This window comes from Rhopalosiphum maidis, chromosome 2 (assembly GCF_003676215.2).
Source record: "Rhopalosiphum maidis isolate BTI-1 chromosome 2, ASM367621v3, whole genome shotgun sequence".
Lineage (NCBI taxonomy): Eukaryota > Metazoa > Arthropoda > Insecta > Hemiptera > Aphididae > Rhopalosiphum > Rhopalosiphum maidis.
This window is the reverse complement of record NC_040878.1, coordinates 40,198,852-40,222,526: the sequence shown is the minus strand read 5'-3', so window position 1 is coordinate 40,222,526 and position 23,675 is coordinate 40,198,852. Positions and strand designations below refer to the sequence as shown.

Sequence of the window (23,675 nt, the reverse complement as noted above, 5' to 3'; positions counted from 1 at the left end):
GTATGTAACAGTTGTATTATTATAGGACATTTTAGGCGTATTCATATTAAATTGAACTGATACTGAACTTGGAAAAATATAAAGTGAACACTTACTGCCTTAGTACAAGTGGTACTATAATATTAAGGTCATACAGTTCAGCATTTTTGTTAAATTTTGATGACTAATATTTAATGTTTTTTTTAAATTTGTATCTCTGTGACTGCTGTCGTTAAAAAGATTGAAAAAATAGGGAAAAAATTAAATTTTATTCCGACTATAATGCTTTTATCGAGATCTAGCATTGGAGTACTCGGCGGCTACCAAACAAAATGTATTCGTTACCTACATACAAATCACTATTTAAGATATGAATAGTATTTTACTAATAATGTGGAACAATTTTTAATAACAAAATTGAACTTAGAAGATGAATTTCAAGACATTTGTTGAGAAATATTAAGCAAACCAAAAATTATGACAAGTATAAATATATTTTAATTATTTTAATTATTTTAATCTATAAAACCGAAGTTAATATTTGCCAATCAAGAAATTATGTTAGAACATATTTTAATGATAGATAATTTATCGTTAACAAGACATTCCAGTAGAAAATTATGATTTATGTGTACAAACTTAAAGCAGCTTTAATCAATCTATCAAAATAACTTATGTAGTTATATATAGCCATATATATGTACTAATATATGTTATATATAGGTACTAATTATTTGTTATAAAAATTATAATTATAATTATAATATTATAAATTTACGATCTTTTTATAAAGCAAGTTAAATACCTAAATTAAATTTATAGTTGGTAATAGAAAAAATAAACCACACAAAAAATTCACGAAACAAAATACAAATTACATTTTTTGGAGTTAGTAATTTCCAATACAGAAAATACTCCAAAAGTATAACATAAAAATAATAAAACGCTCAGTGGAGATAAATGTATGAGACTAAAAGTATTTTATGTCTATTACCTATATTTTATTGATTAAAAAGTTCTAAGAGAACTTTCTATGCATTCATTTAAGTCTTATACAATTAATTTGTAGGTAAACTTATATAGAATATAGATTGATTTAGTTTTAAATGTAAAATAATTAAATACCCATTCATTATTAGTTATTACAGACACTATTAAAAAAATATTAAATAGTTAACAACTTAAAGTTAGAATGTCTTGTAAATGTGTAGTTAACGTTTTAAAACAGGTTTAAAACAACTTAAAATGTCTATCACCTTTTATCGTATTCTATTCATTCAATTATTGTAATCATGGAATCATTTATTAACCATGATAAATCGGGAAATTTCAAGATAGATTAAGCTTAACTTTGGATAGACATAATACGACTCGACACGACACAATAGACGGTATAGTTGTAAACCTGGCTTTAGGTTATATCGATTAAAGATAATGACTACCTATATTTTACTATACCATAATATTATGTAATACATTTTTAGTCATTCACCACAAATATTTTTTATTTATTAAAATGTATAACTTGAAAATTAAAAAAAAAAATCATTGATAAAAGTGTATATATGATTCAATTACTATTAAGTCGCAGATCTAATCGACAAACTTAGTATAATTGATTTTCATAGATAAATAAGCTAATTATGTTTCCACGTAGCTTTTTTTTAATTAGATCCATTTTGCGAAAATTTAATTGCGCATTTCTAAATTATATACGCACTCTACTTGGATCGTGAATCGGATAGAATGATAGATATGGAAAAAATGACTAGTAATACCTACCATTTTTAAAAGAACAGACAACAGTGAACGGAAAAAAAGTGTTTATTCTTTAATGAGTTTCATAAACAATATAAACATTAGAATGTATTGAGCTACTATCAAAATTAAAAACAAAAACATTCGTTATATTAAAGGTTGGATTTTTACGATAATTTCATTTTTAACCAAGTGTAGAGTATCTTATTAAATTTTAAAACATTACATTTATCGTTATCCCGCATGTTTTAAACAAGATATACCTAGTGTATTTTATATTGAATTCATACCCACTTTCACCCTAGAATTATACCTGGCCAGGTCCTGAGAGTGCACACAATATCTCACTGGCACTAGAATGGTCACCGAATAGTTGAAAAATATTTTAAAATTTAATGCAGTGGATTTAGTGGCCGACAAACATTAGATGTTTAAACATTTCTGTTATGATTCTAGCTACGAACCTAGAAAAAAAATTCTCTAGCATGGAAAATATCATTCAACGTGTAATCGAAACGACTGGCTGCCTCTCACGCTCCCGGAGGAAAGAGAATCGTGTACTCTGTTTTAGGATTTTGAGACCGTTAAATACACACCAGGTTGCATACAGTATACAATATTAAAGAAAAACAATGGCAAATAAGAGGGGGAGGAACGACAACTGTCAGTGTAGCCTAAAAAACCGGGTGCAACGGTAACGACGACAAAAGCCACGGTGTGGTGTTACCGTACACACGCGTAAGAGGGGTGATAATAATATATTATATGTATATTATTTTATATTATAAAATAATAACATTATACCTATTCATACAATGTGCGATGGAACGGACAGGTTGTGGTGGTAACAAAAGCGGGAAAAATAGGGAACGGACGAAGGATGAGGCGAGAAATGGGAACAGAACGGAGCTGATATCTGCGTGGCGTGCAGTATAATATATTTTATGAGTGCGTGGGATAGAAGCCCCAGGCGAGCCGTTGATGCTTCACGACCTTCCGCAACGTCAACGGCGTTGTGCTCAGACTTTTAAATCGGAAAAACACCGGCAATGATCCGTCTGGCATATTTTCGTGGACACACGCAAGCACCAACAAAAAGGTTTCGTAACAATACAAAAAGTTTTATTTATACAATTTGTATACGGTTATCGGGTTATTTATTATTATATTACATACTCGTAAATGCACCGCATGTACGCACCGATTATACACGAAACTTGTGCTTGTATGCCGTTCCGGTCTTATTAGTACCGACTAAATTGGCATAATATTATATTTGTATATATATATATATATATAATACTATATATTTTAGAATGCAATATTGAACGTCGTGCACACGCGAGTACCGAGCTGTATCGCTAGAGTATAACAATACTTAAATATAAGACTTATTTTTAACGAACCTACCTACACCCCATTTGGCTGTGTGTTGTACATAAAATAGAAGCTTTTAGTGCAAGCGCGGTGTCACTAGTGTTGGGAACCGACACATAAAATCGTTGTATACGTCTATAATTAGTATAGTGATTAGTGGTTACCGCTGCCGCCGAATATCAATTAACAACTACAGAGACCGATAATAATTATAATAATACTAATATTGATTCTCGCTGATGGGACCGGAACTTAAATCATAATTTATAACAGTTGTTGTTACGATCATTATTGTTTTATATTATACACACACATCTCACTCGCCTCCCCATACAAATCACCGGCCACCACAAGCACATAAACGACGCAACTGACGCGCGCCATCACCGAGCGTTTCACTACATGTCAAAAATACATAATATGAGGTGTGCCGTGTGCGTGGAATATTGTTGATATTGCATCACTTCAGTCGTGCGGCGAGTAGCGGCTACCGATAACGGTAGTAATAAAATATTATATTAAAATTAATGTGGTTTTCAATACTCACACGACTACGAGCCAAAGTTTTCCAGCGACGTGTTTTTATTGCGACGCGTTTGTGTAATACGTGCTGCCATCTATGCGCTACTCGAGCGTATTCACGTATCTTTTACAATAATATAACTAACTACAGTAGTAACGTAATGATAATTAATTGCTATGTTGTCGCAAGCAGTCACCGCAGTTAGCACTGTCGTAGCCGTTCAAATCTGAAACACAAGAACGCCCCATCACTGTTATTAACCGAAATAAAGCCGGGTAGCTACTATACAATCAATATAGGTACATTCGATATTATGGTGAACTGTGAACGGTGCACGTTTAAAATGTAATATTTTTATGACGCATTACAATCAGCAAACACTAATTAGTTCATATTATTATATTAATAGAAATATATTAGTTTTATATCAAGGCATTACACATATTGTAGAAATATCTACAAATTCAATATTATTTTATCAGTAATTACTTTATTAGTTATTACCTCAGTTACGGGTACGTGTAATTACTATCTATTTTCCCCAAGACTTTTTTTACAGTGGAATTTTAGAATATTAAATAATAAATTATATAATTATGGTATAATTGTTGTTACGAATATTATTTAATATTTAAGTTAGAATGTTGATTTTAAATTATTCAATTTAATAAAAAACAATATTGGAAGATTGTATACATGAAAACTATTGGGTATTTGATAAAGGACTAATCTAACCCGGCCCACCGGCTACCACAATAAAGAAAAATGCCTCGAGGAAAACTACCATCGGTATACGGTAACACCTCGGTAGTTTGCATAACAAGTAAATAGTGCATCATTAATTCAAAATATAAAATTTAACTATTCTATTTTTAACATGACTTATTACACATTTTTCAAGAAGATTCCAGATTTATGCATAATGTGTGCATTATATAACAATATAGGGAACTTAAATGTCACATTAATTGGGATTTTGAAAAACTAGTTTATAGTCATTTATGCTTTGCTGTGATTATCATACTATAAAACACTGGTATAGATGTTTTAATGTTAATATATTAAATAAACATAATAAATCGAATAATTTATCATTTTCACGGTACCTATATAATTAATTTTAAATCACACTTGGTAGCCTAGGTATCTATAATTATATATTTATGTTATTCTTGATTTCATCCAAAATATTATTTCCAAAAGAAGTACAGATTACAAGTGTTGATTGTTATGCATTTTATGCTTGATAAAAACAATGCAGTACAACTTCTATGAATATTGAATTCTGAATGAATCAACAGTTAATTCGGTGATAATTAATTTATTTTATTACCTACAATAACAGTTATATATCAACAAAATATTAGCAATATCTACATTTTACATGAGGGTGTTCATAACAAAGCATGAATCAGAATCATGGTATATTATAATAAAAATTAAATATTTCAATTAACATGACAAATTGTTACTTATATGATAAACATAAACATAAATTCATAATTGTACCACTTAATACATTTGTTAAAGGTCCTAATTAAAAAATTTAATATTTGCATAAAAAATAATTTAATTTCTGTATTATGCACAGTTTAATTACTATTTTAATAGTCAAGTATCTACCAAGATAATGCAGTTTTTATCTATATTTTTGTTAAGAAGTTTGGTCTTATTTTTAATTTGCATGGTTATACAAGATATATAAACTATAAGGTCTATGATTTTAAAACACAGATTGTAATTTTATAATTAACTATTTACATAATAGACGAATAAATGCATAATCAATTTCACATAATCTAGTTTTTTTTTTTGATTTAATAATAAAAATACAATAAAAAATAAACTAGCTTTAATAATTATTAAAAGTTCATAACTCAGTTTTTCTTATAAAATATAGAAATAGTATGGGTAATTCATATTCTTTATATTTGTTCCATATAAATATGACTATAAGAAGCTATCATCAAATATAAACTACATAATTATACAAGAATAATTTACCTGATGAACCTGAACCTAACAGTACTTAAGCTAATTCAACAATTCTTCAATTTAGGGGAATCAATGTTAATTCAAAAATAATAAGCTTTAAACAGTAATTCAGCACCAATATTTTATGGGTTTTCCATAGATTTTGGAAATATGTATTTATAATTTATTTATTAATGGGTAGCTAAACCTTGATGAAATTAATAAAAACTTTCACTACCATAAAAATAAGTAAATAATGTAACAATGAACAATTAAGTTATAAATAGCTATTATTTTCTAATACCTACCTAAATACTATGTACAATTAATATTTCAATCTTTAGATAACAATGAACTTTCATGGAAAAATAATCATCAACATTTCCTCCCCAAATAATAATGTATTATTAAATAATTTATTGAAATGAAATTATTTTGTTTTTGTTTTAATGTGTCATAATAATTTATTATAATAAAATACATTTTCAAAAATTCCAATCAATGATATTAAAAAAATAATATATAACACAGCATACAGTATTAACTACCTTTAATGGATGCTATGAATGTATTTGTGTTTGTAGATGATATATGATATTATGTACTCGTGCATATATTAAATATTACACTACTATAACTATACCAAATATTATCATCTTTAAATCTAAAACTAAAATTAAACTATTAATACTATCTGATGGGTACATTAACACTCACCTAAAACATGTGTCTTTGTTAAAACACCACATAAGTTTACTGATTATTTTCTTAAACGAATTGTGTATTATTTATATCAGCATTTTAAATTAATGTAATTGGTTATTTTTAAGGTAATTTAAGTATTATTAGGACAATACTAACAATCTTAATCATAAATAGTAATCTTACACAAATATAAGTACCAAATTCAAATTCTTATAAAACATGTTTCAAACAAAAGCTTAAATTATGTCTACTTATTAGAAATAACTACAATAATTCCAAAACTTGAAAAATTAAATAAAAATTATTGTTTATATTAAATTATGTTTGTTGTATTATTAGATTGTTATAATTATATAATTTTAAAATGAATAACTTAATAAACCTCATAGAACAAGTATGATGATTAATTTAGGACTTAGACGTGCATAATTAGACTGACCAATAATGATATTCATATATTTTTTAATGTAACACTTTCTATTAAATTTAAATAGAAAGGAATGTATTTAATGCTAAAATCATCATATTGTTTTAATAAATTTAAATATTTTATGATATAACTTATAGTTATAATAAACTTAATATTGTTACAGAACTGAGGTGGGACATACCATACCACAACCTCAATATCTAAATATTACTTGTAATCAAATTTAATTAATATGAAAAAGTTCATAAAAACATCCACAACCATCTCTTTTGTCTCAAAAGAAATTGGCCATGCAATTTTCTCTTAATGTACTTAAAAAAAATATAATAAAATAAAATTTTGTAGTAGTTTTACTAGATGCTTCTTTGTAATACTTCACCATTAACAATATCTTGTTTTTTCTTTCTTTTACAATAAATTTCCTTATTCTATTTAAATTACAAATCGTAAATATTTTCTATTTTTAAATAAAAAATACTTCAAAATATTGCTTATAACTTAATTTTTTCTTAATATTTTGAAAAAAGTATTATTTAAAAATTTAAATGAGTAGCTTGATCTGGTTTATACTGTCTAAGATACATAGGGATTGTGGGTTCTAACCAGCTTTAAAATGGTACTGATAAAAGATGATGCTAAATACAAAATATATAAATAAATAATTATATAGTAAAAGTATATCTACCACTTTATTTACGCATTTTGGAAAAAGAAGTTATACTGTCTTTATAGTAAAAGCAGGCCCAGATTGAACCGTCCAATTACTAAGAAAATCTTGTGGGCCTCGTAAAATTTGGGCGGTAACCAAAAAATGAGAGAGCAAACATTTTCAAAACCTCCAAATTATTGAATATTAGGGTTGAGTTTTCGTAGCTTATCATAAAGGTATAATACAATTTTAGCCTACCATAAATTTAATCAAATCTCCACCTATGAATGGGCCAATAGAAATTTAAAATCCCGGTGGGCCGAAATCTTAATCCGGCGATGAGTAAAGGTAATAAAATGATGAAATTATGGATAAATAAAAATAACTTGTAATATATACTACATTCTATTACTATATACATTTTATAAAAATAGTTTTTTGCATTGTTTATAGTAATAAAAAGATGTATTATAATACTTATCTAAGATCATAGATCCAGTGGCGTATTTTGTATGTTTTTTGGGGGGATGTCCAGATAATATAGGTATATACTTATTTGTTAATTGGTTGCAATATTTCTGTTTTATATCTACTACCACTAAGCTCATAATATACTCATCAAATATTGTAATGAAACATTTTTTATTTATTTAATTAAAAGTAGTAATTTTTATGTAATTTAAATCATACAGGTATAAAATACCTACTGTAAACATAGTTTTAATTTAAATTTAAAAGCAAATATAATATAATATACTTAATTTAATAATATAATATTATTAAGACATATTAATACACATTAGTTACCATCATCGATCACAATAATTAACTAATTATTACTATATATTTTGTTTGTTACATTTGATACCAGTGATGCTATAAGAATAACAGTTATATAAATAATTAAAAATATAATAGGAAAATAAGTACATTGTTTAAAACTAAATTTATTTTCCTTTCTAATTAGTTTATGACTTTATATAATATTAAATTAATTAATAACAAATCACATATTATTATTTGCCAAATTCCCTTCAAAATTTATCGAAATTAAATATTGATTTTTTTTTTTTTGGTTTAGGGGGTGTCTAGGCACCGTGGACACCTCCCCCCCCAAAAAAAAAAAACAAAAATATGTCACTGCATAGATCTATCTATTATTTTATAAGTAGCTAATGTTGTTTTAGTAATTTAATGTAGATATATACAATTTTATTTATAACTAAGCACAATTTTCTTTTTCAGATATTATTCTGATTTATTTTAATAAAAAGATTATTTAATTGTCCCACAAGACTACTAAGAGCAGTCTATCTATGAGTTTGTATATCTGATGTTTATGTACAAATAATAATAATTTATATTAAGGTCATGCAACACATAAAAAAAATGTATTACCAGACTAAAATATTATTGTTTAATTCTAACCTAACCATTAATATGCCTTCAAAGTTTATAATAATAAAATTATAAATTTATAAAATACTTGCCGATAGGTATTGTACTCAATTAAAAACATACAGAATTGGAAAAAGTATTCTATTTTTTTTAACTTTTTAACTTAATAAATCCATTAAAAAAATCAGATTAGCTCTTTTATGTAGTGGTATGAAGCAATTTTATTAGTTACCTACCCATATACTTAAATTACTATAAAATATATCATTACATAATTGTTAGAATTTATTTTTATAAAAGCAACTGTGAAGATAATTTTTGAAATGCTTCAATAATATGAAATATATTACAATTTGGCAAAATATTATAAGTCATAATTTAGGGGTGTCATTTAAGATATTATAGGGTATGTTTATGCATACCTAAAATTTATCAAGATCATATTTTGGCCTAATTATAGTATTTTACTGCACTGTTCAAAAATAAAACTTTTTTGTTTAATTGGTCTAATTGATCAATATTATGGCCATAAGATGTAATAACTAATATGTATGTACATTGTAAGTAAAATTAAAATATCATTGCAAAAATAAAAGAGAGAAGATACACATCATATCAATAGTAAAAATAAATTGATTATTTGGTCCATATTAAATAATTAATTTGTGACTGAGTATTTAAAAATTTGTTTTGTATATTACAATGTTTCAGGCACAATAGTGTATATAAATAATAAAATAAAAATAATTGAAGAACAAACTTAGTAATTTTAGGTAAACTGTACACAATATTCATCACATTAGATCATCAGATGTAAATCTAAAAATTCAAATTCATTTTTAATAACTCTATAATATAATATATTTTGACCTGAATATTTTTTGGACTGCCTAGTTATTAGCATATCTTTCAAAAACTTGAAATGACGCTCCTATAATAATTAATACTTATTAAATAGATTAGGTACGTAAATATTAATTTTTTGGTATATAAGATATTTATTCAGTCAATTGTTAAAATTAAATATAATTATACAAATCGAATAGATATTTCTATAAAAATATGTCAAAACTCTCCAACCTAAGTGCGGACATTGCCACATTGGTATCTGTATTCTATAAACTTATAACCGCAGTTATGCCGAATGGTTACAAGACATTTCTACCTAGCTTGTAAACAGAACCAAAGATCATGTCCTACCAAACCAGGTCAATGGACAAACCACAAAGCGGCAATTTGAGTTAAATTCAAAAACTGATATTAATTAAACATTGAAAGAAAGATAAAATTCTGTATTAAATGTTGATCAAAAAATAAAAACTATAAACAAACCTAATTCTAAGTAAACTCACCTTTATTGGGTTTTAACCGTAAACTCTGTATCTGAATATCGATCAAATGATACGACAGTTATAAAATGAAAAAAAATATTGAATTAAATAATCTTCTAAGAATATTGTTTAGAAATTAAAAACTAAAAATATTATAAAGTTTAATATTTTTATCGTCGCTTACATTTACTTAAATGAAAAGTACATCAAATTTAATAATTCGAAAAAGTGGTTATCATTGAAAGATTATTACATTATTATTTTGTATATATACAGTACACAGGACAGGTCGTGCTCAGCCATTTTAACAGACATGGGGCATGGTTACACATTAAATTTAAAACATGGTTGCCAATAACTGCTAACCATTTATAAGATCTCTTTGACCACCACTCAAATCCCGCTAATCCAAAACTTTGATAGCATTTTAAAATTTGAAGATAAAGGAATAATCTTTTATTATTTTGATTAACTATATTAACAATATTAACATTTGACACTAAACCGTTCAAAATTACGATAATTATTTTTATTAGTTTAATTTCAACAAACCACCAAAACCCTAAATTTAATTAATGAAATATCTTGAGGTCTTATTTTAATAACGAATGGCAAGTTATCTGATATTCTGAATTTGATAACCATTAACCAATAATGTTCAATTTTTATTTTATTTTTTCTATTTTTGTTTCTCATAAATTGGGTAATAACATAAATGTTCAATTAAAATATTTATAAATATAAACAACAGCTGTATAAGACTGTGTATATTATTATAATATGAACATTATGAACGAATTATAATTTATTATTTATCAACATATTCTATAGTCTATGCTTTAGTATCTACAAATAGTACGAATAGATAGCAAAAAAAAAAAAATTAATTTATTTGATTCAGTACCTAAATAGTATTATATGCATATTATATGTTATTATTTCGATTTTTGAATATACCTAATGGACAATTAAATAATTTACTTTTATATTTTATTACATCTCATTAAATTTATCAAAACATTTAAACAATAAACAGTATATAAATCATGTAAGTATTATTTAAAAAATAATTTTTGAAATTTGAATAGATTCCTTAATTTATTATGTGTTAATAAATAACGATGCTTTAGAAATGTAGCACCTATAAAGTATTTTTAATTAAAATAAATTATTAAATTAAATATTACCCATGTCATTCCTTTTTAATTCATTAGTATTGGTAATACAAACTGCCTGGTTAATGGTTATAGGTTTCTCTATACTTAAGTATCTATTACAAACAACAGACATGAAATTAAAAAAATATATATTAACATAAATTTATAAGATCATAATTGAATAACTTTTCATTTTATGCTTACAAACTAAAAAATGCCCATTATAGTACCACTTTATTTCAATTTTAGGTAGACTAGTTTTTTACTTCAACAAAGTATTTTATGACCCATAATAAGACATGCATAGATAATATTAATACTACTTAGGTACATGACATAATATAATTGTACACAGATTGAATTTACAATTTTAATATTATAAAAAAATTTAATGATGGGTAACCAATCACGAAAAATTAAGGAAGTACCTTACCGTCCTTACCTCCCTTAATCTCATTAATTCATATTGTTTATAATGGAAATTATAAGTTAATTAGTATTGTCATACTGCTTATTAATATAGTTATATTTATGATGACTACTACTAATTCTATTTTTTGTAGGACAGTACTCTTTTTTGATGCATGTCCTAGTGTCCTTAACAATAGTGTTAACTGTTAAGTACATAAAATTGTACTTTTTTTAAAATATGAGATAATTCATGTTTATGATTTATATAATTTGTTATTAATTTATAGTTTATGGTTTGAGCTAATGCAAATATGCAATATAATATGGTTGGTAGCATAGTTTATTTAATTTGTTATCTTTTAATATGTTTTTACATATTAACAAAGTTTTGTATTTGTTTATTCAAATTTTACACATGGTATTTTTACCAAAAAAAAACTTTTTTAAATTTTTATATTTGGTCACTATAGTTATATTATTAATCTATCAAGTCATTAGTTCTATAATTTAATTAACAATTTTTTCATTTAATTATAAGATTAATACATTTTTTTTTTGATAGTATTTACTTATTTAATTGATATATGACATTAGTTCATAATTCAACTATTTCAGTAAAATGTATAATAAGTGTTTTAATCATAAATAATGTAGAAAATCTTATTATCTATAATTTCAATGAATATATTTTCTTTATTTATAGGAATAATGATGCATCAAACGAAACATCAAATGTTAAGAATGATGAAATTGTTTCAATTCATAATGCATATAAAAAGGAATTTAGTCGTATTAGTGAAGAACATCACTATAATTTAAATAGTCTGGAACAATGCTACAAAGAACAAATATTAAGTGTAATTAAAGAAAAAGATTCAATATCACTTCAATTACTATCAATTTTCCAATCTTTATATGAGCATTTTCAACACAAGTTAAAGAAATTAAGGCCAAAAACTCATAGAGTAATTGATACATCTGCTGAGAAAATAGATTTTATCAATGAAACATATCAATGTATCATAAATAGCTATGAAAATAAACAACAAGATTTATTCAAAGAAATTTTTGAATTAAAAAAGGTAAATTGTACAATAGAAAACATTATCATTTAAAAAGGATAAACAATTAATTTCCAGTCTAAATTAATTATTTATTTCAAAATTGCAAGTTATTATTTTAATCATTCATCAATTTTTTTTTTTATGTATTATTTACTGTTTTAAATAAAACCACTGCTCACTTGATTAAAATTAGTAATTACATTCAATTTTTCTTTAGATTATCACGGAAGAAAAGAAGATTAATTTAAATGTTTCATCAATTGATATGCTAGAAAAAGAGAATTCTATTTTAAAGCAAAATTTGAATTCTAATGAATTAAAAAGAAATTTTAAGTCAGAGTTAATGACAGGAGTTCTTTTATGGTGCTTAGGTGTAATAGTCTATCACAAAAAGGTAACAGCAGAGGAAAATTGATATTAAAAATGTTATTATATTCAGTGGCGCCGAATTCCAAATTTTACCTATGACAGACACCTCTACATAACTCACCTAGGTTGGATTAATGTAAATTTGTACACTCAATGATAAATATCTCCTGCCTGTTAAATTCATCTATGACAGTTGTTATAAGTAAATATAAATTTTGGCGTCACTGATTATATTCATGGTCTCATGGACACATATAACGTTCTATTTAAATAAATAACATTATTTATATATACGTTGATATAAAGGGAAAATATCTGAAATATTGGAATGCAGTAATAAATCCCTTCGTGGTATTTAGAATATTGATTATACAAAAGTGAATTTCTACTTAGTCAAAAGATTTTGATTTTCTTGTCTAAAAAAAAAAAATTATTTATCAATATTATGTAAAATAATGTGTAGTTGTATATGATTAACTCATAACTAGAAATATTAAAAACAATAAACAGACGTTTATGTTTTTAATTTTAATAATTTCCAACAATATTATATAATTAAACTACTACACAATTACATTGTGTAAATTATTTTATTTTAATTTAAATAAAAATTGTTTTTATATTTTAGGGCACAACACCAAAAGAATATCCACAAATAGAGTATTTACTTGAACTTATTTTAGTTATTACTATAATTTGGCATTTGGGAAAATTTGGAGAAGATCGTAAATTAGGCTTACTAAATTTAATTGTTTGTGGAACTATATGTTGTATATTAAGTTTTGTATAGAATATAACTATTTAGTTATTTACACTGTTTGTCATACAAACATTTTGCCCAAAACAATTTTTTAGTTCTATCATATGTATATCTTAAAATTTCAAAATTAAAAATGAATTTATAACTAATTATTATACTGTTTATTAAATGAATAATTAGTATACACAATTAAGTAAATTGTGAGTACTTATAAAAGAACTTGCTTTTATTATTATATTATCACTATAGACATTAAGTACTTCTCAATTCAATAATTAAAAACTATTTCAGTTGATATAAACCAAGTATTTTTTTCTTTTTATGTAAATAAAAATGATCAAGGTGTTAATATAATATATCACCATTACGAAGTACCTATTATTAAAATATAAAAGCTTTTAAGCATAAAAATCAAAGAGGTATATATATATTTTTTTAGAGATTTAAACTTTTAATAAAACAATTCAGTTAGTTAAGTTAACCTAACATAAGTAATACTAACATTTGTAGAAAATAAATTTGTTCAACAATTAAATAAAAGTTGTAAAATGTACCTAACCTATTAATAGAAAATCTAAAAAAATCTTTAGTTAACATATACAATATTTATATTAAACTTAAGTATTTTTGATAAAAAATAATACTTAAATAATAAAAAGTAAAATATAAATATTTGGTGAAATATTTTTTAATTGATATTCTGCATAACTGTAAGAGACCTGGGAAAAAAAACATAAGTGCTTTCATTGATACAAAGCTAATTTTTAAGGAACAATATTGTTTAATACTGTTCTGGATCTGACAATAATAATCTAAGTAAAAATTGATAGTGATGCCAACAATACTTTTTTTAATGACAAAACGATTTTACAAACAAAAAATATTTGGAGCAGGACTAAATTTGTTAAATATGGTTGAACAACGACGACATTTAATTATCTATACAAGTGCTTCCTTGTAAACTAATTTGAACCAATGTCCACAGAAGCAACGTTTTGGCTCGCCCGAGTGTAGCCACATCCATTTAACATGTGATGAGTCTTCTTCACAGACACAACCAACAATTCTAGCTTCAAAGGCAGAAGGAATTTCATTTGGCGTTTCTTTGGTTCCCACACCTCGTTTAATAGATTTTAAATTGTATGGATCCTATAATATAAAATGACAATTTTTTGATTAGAAATTTTGAATATATTAATGCAAATATTATAATTTTAAATATTAATTATTAAAAAATAAATTATATTTTTAAGGAGTACCAAAAATTTTTGTATTAGATTTACTAGTTTGGGTTTAAAAACAATACCTATTATCAAACATATTTATACATTTTGTTATATTTAGATGGAAATATTTGATAAAAAATGATTTGTTGATTTTTTATTTTTTAATATTATTCAGTATGTACAAACATACATTACAGTAGTTATTGAATTACTTATCATAACTGTAATTTATTTATGGATTAAACCCATTATTACTTTATAATAGTTTTAATTTCTGAATTTTTTGATCAAATAAATTGTTAAAAAAAAATTTAATCAACATTTAAAAAACTTCAAAAATGGATTATTTGATTTATAATAATACAAAACTTATAAAATAATTATAAAACTTACATCATTTCCAGCGAGACGCAAAAGCATTTCTTTTTTTTCAATACCCGTGGCTAAATCCAATGGATCAGGGAATCCTAAAAAAAATTTATATTAAATCTCCTTTTTTGAAGTTTTCCTCTTCAAAAGTATTGATGATAGATCTTATACAATAGTAATAAAAGAGTATTTACTAATTACACATCATAATAAGAAAAAAAAATTAATCCGTTATAATAAGTACTCAAACATTTAAAAACTTGATTATACATGAACTATTTGAACTATTAGAGACGTTTGATGATGTAGATTATGAGGTCTCATTCTAAAATAAAAGGTTTAATAATATTTAATATCAATCACGTTAAATTGAAAGTTTATAATAAATTAAATAATATTTGAGCATGTACATAATCAACTTTTATTTAATTCAATTAATGGATTGGTTTTCAAAAATTCAAATACTTAAAAGAAAGTTTATCATTTTGATTAGATATAACCCAGTTTACTATTATTTTATAACAATCAACACAAAGTTTAACAACCTTTAACATTAAATAAATTAAATTAAAAAAAAAAACTGGTGGCCTAAATGTTAATTATATTGATGTAAACTTATACTTAGATTAATTAATAAAATATGAATTATATTAAATAAAAATATAATATAACCAGTTGAAGCAAGTCCTAATTGGTAGCATTACATATGTCTAGAAACCAATACAATTATTGAAAAATACATAGTACTAATCACACTAAAAAAACCAATTATTAAGTATCTATTTATCTACTTTTGATTTTCAATTAACAAGTTAATTAAAATTATTGAAGAATGTGTTTATTTAATAAATCTATATAATTTAAAAGATAGTTTATCGTAACTAAATTAATAACTATCTAGTCTTTAAATTAAAAATTGATTGTCACAGTAATATTAATGTTTTGGAAAGATCATTATTATATTTTTGTAGATTAAACTATTACGATTGTAATAGTTATAGCTAATGCCATTACAGTGGACCTGCTGAAAAATAACAAAAATAGAATATTGCTTACCTTCATCCTTGCTTGTACTTAACCTCGCTGCCGAGGTTGTGAACATTCGCGGTGAACTTCGGAAGGCGAGCTTTGAGCCCAGGACTATTAGTCTTGAGTTCATTTCTATGTATTTAGGATTTTTTTTGAGTACGAAACTTAACTCCTACGGTCGAGATGGTAGTCGACGAATTTTCCGCCAGAATCCGGCTAGGTAGTCCGTGTGGTGAGCCGTGAGCGGTTAACAGGAAAGAAAATTTACTTAGGTTGTAGCGACGGGGTTAAACACATGATTATAGAAGGTCAATTTATGCGTAGAAAAAGAAGATAGTTTACGCCTTTCGAACGTAAACGGATATGTTGGTAACGCCGAAATTTATTTTTCATTGCGCAAAATCCCAAATTCCCATCTAATCCTCATACCTTTTGATTTAATAATATTAATTTTGCTAAAAATAAAAATATACATGAAAAAAATACTACTATAGACGATCGTTTTTAATAATCATAATATGTAATATTTTATATTACTAATATTAATCAAATAAAATAATCAATTACAATTATATGTTTATGCAAATCTTAAAAAACCGTATAATAATTATACCACAACCCTGGAGATCGATTTTCATGAGTTTGCTAGCCTGTATTGAGACTGTTGTTAGGCTATCTCGATTTTCGATTGCCGTCGTCTCTCTCCTTTTTCATCGAACGTGCATGTGATGGCTTGAGAAGTTCGGATTTTCTCTTTGATTTGTTGTGTGGTTCTCTCGATTCTTTCTTAACGTTACTCGTTTTCCAAGGTATGTACTTTCCGAATCTATACTTATTACTCTTATTTAAATTTATGTTGTAAATTAATTTATTAAATCGTCTTTGCGTTTGTTATCGGCCGCTTCGTGCATGTACGGGATTAAAGTATCGTTAGTTTAAAGAAATTGTATTAGGTTTTGTAGAAACCAAAGTTCTTATACTCGTTGTTGTCATCATTAAATGCCACAAACTGTTAATTTATCGGATTGCGTTTCTTTATAAATATCTGTGAAATATAACGAGATTTAGGTTATAACTTATAACTAACGTGTAGCGTGTATTTACACATTACTTAGGTTAAGTGATAGCAGTCTGATAACGAAAATTCAAAATTACTGCTCAAAATTGTCGATATTAATAATAAAATAGTTTTCATTTTGCATGACATATTAACTTTAAGTACTATATAAGGTACCTATTTGTAATTAAACATAAAAAATGTAAATAAGTTCATACCTTATGAATTGTTATTTATGTTTGTATAGTAATAATTCTGATTGTTTTTTGTTGTAAAGACCACATTATACCTACTTTGTATAATTAATTTTAATTTATTATTATTATTTATATGTAGATGCCTATCCCAACACAAGCTAAAATTGTTAAAAAGGGCAGTGCTGGCCCTGATCAATTCGAGTTGTCCATTTCTCAAGCTCTTTTGGAATTGGAAAACAATAGTGACTTGAAAGCTCAACTCCGCGAATTGTACATTACTAAAGCTAAAGAAATTGAACTCTTAGGCAAAAAGGTAAATTTTTTGAATTAATATTTACAGTTAGGACAGGCTTCCACTAAACCGTTTCATATTGTGTTATGTATACCTAACCTAATCTATAGGATTAAAAATCTTAGCATATTACCTTCAATCGCATTTCACAACACTGTATAAAATGAGTTCCACTATTGGTACATGAATCGTTATTTTTATTTCAGAATTCACTTGAACTAACTGTTTGATGTTAATGAGATTATTTTAAGAATAAAGTAATTATAATTAAAATTTCTTTTTTTTAATACATAAACAATTATTTTAGTTTTTTGTAGACCAATACTATTTTTGGTTCATTCCAAAATTATGTAGATAATGGATTTAAGATAAAAAGAAATGGAACTAAAGTGAAATTGTAAAAATTAAATAAAAAATGTTTTTTTTTCTCAAGAAGTCTTTGATTAAACTTTTATCTGGATGGGGTCCATATCTTTAAATTCTTTTATGTATTTAAAACATAAAAATATTAATTTATGTTTTCATTTTTACTTTATTTATTATGTATTTTTAATATTCTATACATTCTAAGTATATTTATATTTGTATATTTTAGAGTATTATTATTTATGTGCCAATGCCACAAAGAGCACAATTCCAAAAAATTCAAGCTCGTCTTGTTAGAGAATTGGAGAAGAAATTCAGTGGTAAGCATGTTGTCTTCATTGGTGATCGAAAAATTTTACCCAAGCCAACAAGGAAAACCCGTACCCAAAACAAACAAAAACGCCCCAGAAGGTATTAAATTTAAATTAATATTTTTTTTCATTTTAATTATTGTTAGTATTTAATACTAAATTTATTTTGCTGGGCTCTAAGCTTTGTTGAATTAAAATAACTAATTAATGTAAGTATTAATAAATTACTTACCTATAAGTTATAAAGTTACATGCATTTGTTTTTCTTATTATTTAAAAAAGATAATTTATAATTTGTCCAATATATTCCTTTACGTTTTTCTATTTTTAATTAATAATTTATCATAATTATCTATTTAGCCGCACACTAACGTGGGTCTATGATGCTATTTTGGATGATTTGGTATTCCCTGCTGAAATCGTTGGCAAACGCATTCGTGTGAAGTTAGATGGTAAACAAGTCATGAAAGTACATTTGGACAAAACTCAGCAAACAAACATTGAACATAAGGTAATTTTAAAATTATAAATTACTATGTATTTTGTATATAGCAAATATATTCTAACTTCCAAACCTTAAACTTGAACCACTATTTATTCAATATAAAATAATTATTTTGTCAAATTGTACCAATATAAAATTAAGTAATATTTCTTTCTTAGTATTTTATCAATTTACTGATTAATTTAAGATTTATTCTGAGTAGTTAAGTGGTCGCAACACCTGCATGTGTTGTCTCTGTCTTATAAGTATGTAACATAGCAAATTTATGCTCAGCAGATCACGTTTAGCTCCTTTAGTTTAAAAATTAGAATGAGTAAACCTATTATGAAACTTTATGGTAAGAACATAATCTGTGTTTGTATGTTGGTTTTTTACAATTATTAAGTTTTAAGTGAGTTATGAATATTTTTAATTTACGCTGTTATATACGCATAACTTGCTAAAAAATTGAACTATCGTAAAAAACCAACAAACAAATAGATAATTTATTAGGATGGTTTTAAACAGCAAATTAAATCTAATTTGTATTCTAAATAAAAATAAATAACCAGGGAAAAAAAATTAAACAAACAGGAATTTTTGTGCAAATTTAATTTTAACAACATTGGTTTTGTTTTTTAATGTAACTAGAAAACTTATCAGTAGATTTTCAAAATTTTCATTCAATATTTATGTATATCTTTATAAAGTATTTTTCTAAATAATTTACAGACATTTAAAGTTTTCCACTTATTATTTATTAGGTTTTTTATAAATGTCAATAGAAAATAATTTTCTGGATTTAAAAATTTGATTCAGGGGTCCATAAGTTGTTTGTTTACCAATAATAAAATATTAAAAATTGATCATCAATATTTTTTATAAGAATTTTAATTTAGAACTACAAAATTCTTAAAATCTCAAAAATTTTCTAATTATTTTGGAATTAGAATTACTAAATAATTTTTCTTTTTATATTCAAACTTTAGAAATGTATTACAAAGTTCTTTTAATCTATAATCAAAATAATTTCTACCTAAAAGTGAAATTAATTTTTTATGATTATTTGAAATTCTTTATGGCATTGCAATATTCACCACCTATAAAATATATTTTTTAAATAATTGTTGATATTTTGTTATAATTAAAAAATATAACCACAGATACTTCAAATATTTTATTATATTGTGATAATTTTCTATACATGAAAACATTTTCAAGATATAATTGTTAAATATAGACGTTTTCAATTTTTTTTAGTTTAATTTCTATTAATTTCAATAATGTTTTTTGCTCAGTCTTAAAACTTTAAACTCTAATATTAGATCCTATATAAGTTTTTCTTATAATAATTATTGTATAAGTACATTTTCAAATCCAATCTTTTCAACAAAAATTAATTCAATTTACTATTTATACTACTATACTAGTGCCACTCTAGGAACGCTACTCGTTCGCGCATTCAAATAACCGAGCTCCGCAGTTTTGTACCTAAATTTCTCCCACTCTATCATCTAGTCGCCGGCGTAAATTCCCCCTCTCGCTATGGTATTGGTGGCGGCCAGCATTCAGGATGGTTTAGTAGTGGGAATGCACAAGATCGAACGAATTTTGGTCGCCGTCCAGTAGCGTTCTTATGATGGTACTAGTGTATAGTTATTTGTATTTTGCCTACTATTATCTAGTAGCAATATCAAAAAATAATTACATGAAAATAAATATACTTAATATTATGGGCTGACATATCATCTTTGCCCAGATTAATTTTTTTTTACGCTGTTACACAATTAAGTATAATTCAATAATAACTGGGAGTAACTAAAAATTTGAAAACTTACTATAAATCTGTATGGAATTTAATTAATACCGTGTGTTAAAAACGTCCTGTATTGAATCTTTTGTTGAGTGCTTCTACAATACTGTCTTTTCAGTATATTTAATAATATAAATGATTTTTGTTATTACAGGTGGATACTTTTGCTTCAGTGTACAGAAAGCTGACTGGTAGGGAAGTGACTTTCGAATTTCCTGAACCATATTTATAAATCCTTATTTTTATCTAATAAAAACGTGATTTTACGACTTTATATTGTTATTTTTATTTATTTTTTTATCCTTACTCCTAAATTAAATAATATGGATAAGTAAATTAGTTTTTGTGATTAAATTAAATGAAATTAAAATTGGTCACAATTTAATAAATTATTTATTTATATTTTTAAAATTTAAATATATAATCAAATAGCAAAAATCCAAAGTACCAGGCCTACTATACAGAAGCTTTTTTTTACATCTTACCATTGCTAAGGTCATTTAATAGATGTTAATTTTGGTACTTAATTTCGGAATCAGTTCTTAAAAAGATTCAGAGCAAAATTCAGTATATCAGCATCTATTTTATAAAGTAAATATTACAGTTTTGGCTTTTATAAATTGAAATTAATTTGTTTCTATGTAGCCTTTTCTACAATTGTACATTAAAACTATGCAAATACTACAAGTATTCTGCCCTAGTTATAACATAATATAGACATGATTGCCAAATAATATATTATTTAACACTAAAAGTTTAAAATTCAGAGAAAAAAATAACTTAAAAACATTCATTTTTTTTTAAATATCAACCAAATTGCAAATTATTATTTTACTCATTGATTATTCAATTTATTTTTCAAAGTTATATGATCCATTTTTTTAGTTGCTAAAACTATTTCCTTTCACTGCTTTATTTACTAAATTTCTTCTAGTAGTTATCTGATGCTGTCAGTTCTTTTTTTGCTTTTCTATTCTATATTGTTGAACATGGACCATACATTTTTCTCATCACTCCTTGTTGCCCATACGACATATCATAGAATAAGAATATACTTAATTTGACTCCTGATATTTGTTTTATAATTGTATATCATGTTGATTAGTTTAGTTGGTAAACCTTTGAGGATTTTCCAATCTTTCTCTCTCTATATATATATAATAGTAAGTTTTCTAGGCTTATTTGTAGTCTATAATCACCATACCCATTATTCGTAAACTTATATATTTATTGTAAATACATAATATGTTGTTAATTTGTTTTTCCTAAATTCTGCAATTAATAATTACCTACCTAATACTTCATATACCTTATACCAGTTATACCTATATATTTACAATATTTTCAGCAGTTATTCCTCAATTGTTGTAGGCGTGTCTGGGCCTTATTCACAGGTTGTGCCTCGTGCACAACAGTGTCATATCTAGGAGGATGGGGATACTGCACTTGAATTATCAATTTTTAGTCTTATAAACGTTACAAGTCCACATGATGAAAATTAAAAAAAAATTATATGAAATCATAAACTGAGAAAAATAACATTATATTATGCACCACAATTTATAATGTAAGTTAGATCAAATTTGGTAGGATAGGAAAGAATCGTAAACATGCCTATGTCCTCAATAGTCCTAGACATTTTTACGATTACTTTTTTTTGAAAATCAGACATATCAAAGATTCATTCCAGTCTTATAGCATCTTTTTCTTTATCCATATGTTAAACATTTTCAAAGTATATTTTTTTATTTGAAAATTTTCTATTGTTTTAAAATAAATAGTACCACCTTTATTTTCTATCAATCATATACAATTGGTAAACTTACCATTTTTTGATTGCTTTACAATGTTTGAGAAACTATTATTATATTTTAAGTTAAAGTGATTGTGCAACTTACCTTTTTTTAAATAACTAACCATTATATATTAATTCGACTTTTTATGAAACTCATACAATTTTCAAACTTAATTTTTTTTATGAAAATAGTCTGGTTATTTTTTTTTATCTATAACTAAAAAACAAGGACTTTATTAAAAATCTATGCTCCGTAAATATTCTAATTTTCCTGCTGATTTTTGTTTTTCTTAATAGTAATAATAAGTAAACTACCTTAACATTAACAAATTGTGTGAAAGTTTTGAACTCCTAAACTACTTAGTAAATAGTAACATAATAATCCAAGAAAAAATTTCAGTGCATGACAATATCATTGAAATAATTATGATTATCAGTAGTTGAATATTTGGATTCCTATCTTAAGTTACATAATATAATATGTTTGAGTAAATTAGAAACATTGTTGTCAAAACATTAAATTTTAAAGTCAGATTTAAATACAATTTGACCTAGCTGCCTTCATATTAAGACACATGAAATCAATTTGTTATTTCAAAATTATAAAAAAGCCGATTATCTAAACTTGGATTCCATAATCTTTTTAATTATTTTCAAAATATCAATACTTGTAGTTTATAAAAAAATTTTCTTAATAAAAATATAATTTGTATAGTTTGTATAACATACAAATTAGTATTGAAATGTTATACAATAAAAATTAAAAAGCATAAATGTAACATAGCAACATAATATTATAGTTCAATAATATATCTATCTTTCAAAATGTTGATATACATATAAATATGATA

At 24.9% G+C, this 23,675-nt stretch overlaps 4 protein-coding genes across 5 annotated transcripts in view; 2 read left to right on the top strand and 2 right to left on the bottom strand.

The window, feature by feature from the left end:
• LOC113555029 overlaps window positions 1-10,364 on the bottom strand; it is a 45,486-nt gene extending 35,122 nt beyond the window's left edge. The window contains exons 1-2 of one of the 2 annotated variants that reach the window (XM_026959309.1): window positions 10,146-10,364; window positions 3,662-3,863 (exon numbers count right to left, since the gene is read on the bottom strand). The gene's annotated coding sequence lies outside the window, so the exon portion shown is untranslated. The remainder of the gene's footprint in view (window positions 1-3,661; window positions 3,864-10,145) is intronic. The other variant, XM_026959311.1, reaches the window with a different exon arrangement.
• Window positions 10,365-11,138: 774 nt separating this feature from the next.
• On the top strand, window positions 11,139-13,897 carry LOC113554116 (uncharacterized protein MAL7P1.13-like; the record flags this gene model as incomplete). Its single annotated transcript, XM_026957819.1, has 4 exons — window positions 11,139-11,172; window positions 12,396-12,774; window positions 12,974-13,150; window positions 13,754-13,897. Coding segments are annotated over exons 1-4 (702 nt in total), but the record flags the coding sequence as incomplete, so codon positions are not given.
• A 658-nt stretch (window positions 13,898-14,555) lies between these two features.
• Window positions 14,556-16,811, bottom strand: LOC113550965 (cytochrome c oxidase subunit 5B, mitochondrial-like). The gene is made up of 3 exons (XM_026952941.1): window positions 16,537-16,811; window positions 15,505-15,578; window positions 14,556-15,034 (listed from the first exon to the last, which is right to left on the bottom strand). The coding sequence occupies exons 1-3, from the start codon at window positions 16,637-16,639 to the stop codon at window positions 14,825-14,827; spliced, it is 387 nt and encodes a 128-aa protein (XP_026808742.1). The 5' UTR covers window positions 16,640-16,811; the 3' UTR covers window positions 14,556-14,824.
• A 348-nt stretch (window positions 16,812-17,159) lies between these two features.
• Window positions 17,160-21,303, top strand: LOC113550963 (40S ribosomal protein S7-like). Its single transcript, XM_026952940.1, has 5 exons — window positions 17,160-17,318; window positions 17,903-18,076; window positions 18,651-18,832; window positions 19,093-19,243; window positions 21,184-21,303. The coding sequence occupies exons 2-5, from the start codon at window positions 17,903-17,905 to the stop codon at window positions 21,259-21,261; spliced, it is 585 nt and encodes a 194-aa protein (XP_026808741.1). The 5' UTR covers window positions 17,160-17,318; the 3' UTR covers window positions 21,262-21,303.
• The last annotated feature ends 2,372 nt before the right edge of the window (window positions 21,304-23,675 follow it).